This window comes from Penaeus monodon, chromosome 25 (genome assembly GCF_015228065.2).
Source record: "Penaeus monodon isolate SGIC_2016 chromosome 25, NSTDA_Pmon_1, whole genome shotgun sequence".
Taxonomy (NCBI): Eukaryota; Metazoa; Arthropoda; class Malacostraca; order Decapoda; family Penaeidae; genus Penaeus; species Penaeus monodon.
In genome coordinates this window covers 7134148-7134604 of record NC_051410.1, presented here as the reverse complement: position 1 = coordinate 7134604, position 457 = coordinate 7134148, and the positions used below count along the sequence as shown (strand labels likewise).

At 36.5% G+C, this 457-nt stretch overlaps 1 protein-coding gene across 1 annotated transcript in view; it reads right to left on the bottom strand.

Annotated features, from left to right (window-relative positions):
* The window catches only part of LOC119589516 (ubiquitin-protein ligase E3B-like), a 15034-nt gene that overhangs the window by 461 nt on the left and 14116 nt on the right, over positions 1–457 (bottom strand). The window contains exon 19 of the mRNA XM_037938116.1: positions 163–262. Coding sequence (XP_037794044.1) covers positions 163–262 — 100 coding nt within the window. The remainder of the gene's footprint in view (positions 1–162; positions 263–457) is intronic.

Sequence of the window (457 nt, the reverse complement as noted above, 5' to 3'; positions counted from 1 at the left end):
TTATGTAACTTGATGACAAAAAAAGGTTACAGCAATGACTTAAATATCCTATCATGAAAAATAACCTCAAGGATATCAATCAACAATAAGCTTATTCCTACTTAACATAACTGGTACATCCCAGCCATTCAGCCTGTGTTCCCCCTTAGCACATGCACTCACCTGTATCCTCATCATCACCAACCTCCACACAACGGATTGAGAAGGGCGGCTCCAGGTGTGTGAACCCAAGAAGTGGAGGCTTTGAGCAGCTGGTCACAAACTGAAAGCATGTCATAGTTAGAGAAATAAGGAAGAATGAAACATATGTTAAAGATGAAAGCAAAATGGGTACGTCAATAAAATGAAAAATGTTCTAATACATAATCACAGATACTAAGAAGTAAATTAATTTAAAAATTCAATTACAAAAACAAATCATAACCATTTGGATCTGTTTGGCATGACTGTCACACCA